Raw genomic sequence first — 614 nt, forward strand, 5'->3', positions numbered from 1 at the left:
AACTATTTTCCATTGGCTTCATGGCCACACACAGCTGGATCTCCTCCCGGAGCAGCCAGCAGCCTGCTTAGAAGGGTTGGGTTTAGCATCCTGGAGATGAGCCTGAGTGAGGGTGGGAGGAGGCAGCTCTGCTTGACAGGCCCTCCCTCCCCCCAAAACCAACCCCTCCCACCCTTTCCTCGGTCTGATTGGCGGGTGGGGTGGAGAAAGGCTGGGACAACTCAGCTCTCCATCTATTTAAAGGCAAGGGTGGGGCCCCTACAGCTACTTGCCTGGGACTATTGCACCTTAGTAGAGAGGAGCATTAGCCTGCAGAGCAGCACCATGTCTTGCGTGAGTAGAAAAAGGGATGGGGCAGCCGGTGCGTGGCTTCAGGGGCAGCTTTGCTGGAGGTGGTGTTTCGTGGAGTGGGACTGTGGGGAATGTGTTGGCTTGGTGTGAGGGTGCTTGCGCTATCCTCCTGCATCTGCTCATCAGTCCCTGTGTCAGAGGGTCTGCTAGAGCTGGGTGCCTGCTGCTGGGGAGGAAGGATCCCTGCTGCATCCATTGCAGAGGGGTGGCTGCTATTTCTTTTTCTGGCAGGAGTGTTGGTTTTTTCCCTGCAGGATCCTTTT

General features: G+C 56.8%; 1 protein-coding gene across 1 annotated transcript in view; it reads left to right on the forward strand.

Moving 5' to 3' along the window:
- Positions 1–289: 289 nt before the first annotated feature.
- LGALS1 (lectin, galactoside-binding, soluble, 1) overlaps positions 290–614 on the forward strand; it is a 3,605-nt gene continuing 3,280 nt past the window's right edge. The window contains exon 1 of the mRNA XM_009332633.1: positions 290–333. Coding sequence (XP_009330908.1) covers positions 325–333 — 9 coding nt within the window. The 5' untranslated portion in view covers positions 290–324. The remainder of the gene's footprint in view (positions 334–614) is intronic.

Source organism: Pygoscelis adeliae, unplaced genomic scaffold, assembly GCF_000699105.1.
Source record: "Pygoscelis adeliae isolate BGI_AS28 unplaced genomic scaffold, ASM69910v1 Scaffold399, whole genome shotgun sequence".
NCBI classification, from domain to species: Eukaryota; Metazoa; Chordata; class Aves; order Sphenisciformes; family Spheniscidae; genus Pygoscelis; species Pygoscelis adeliae.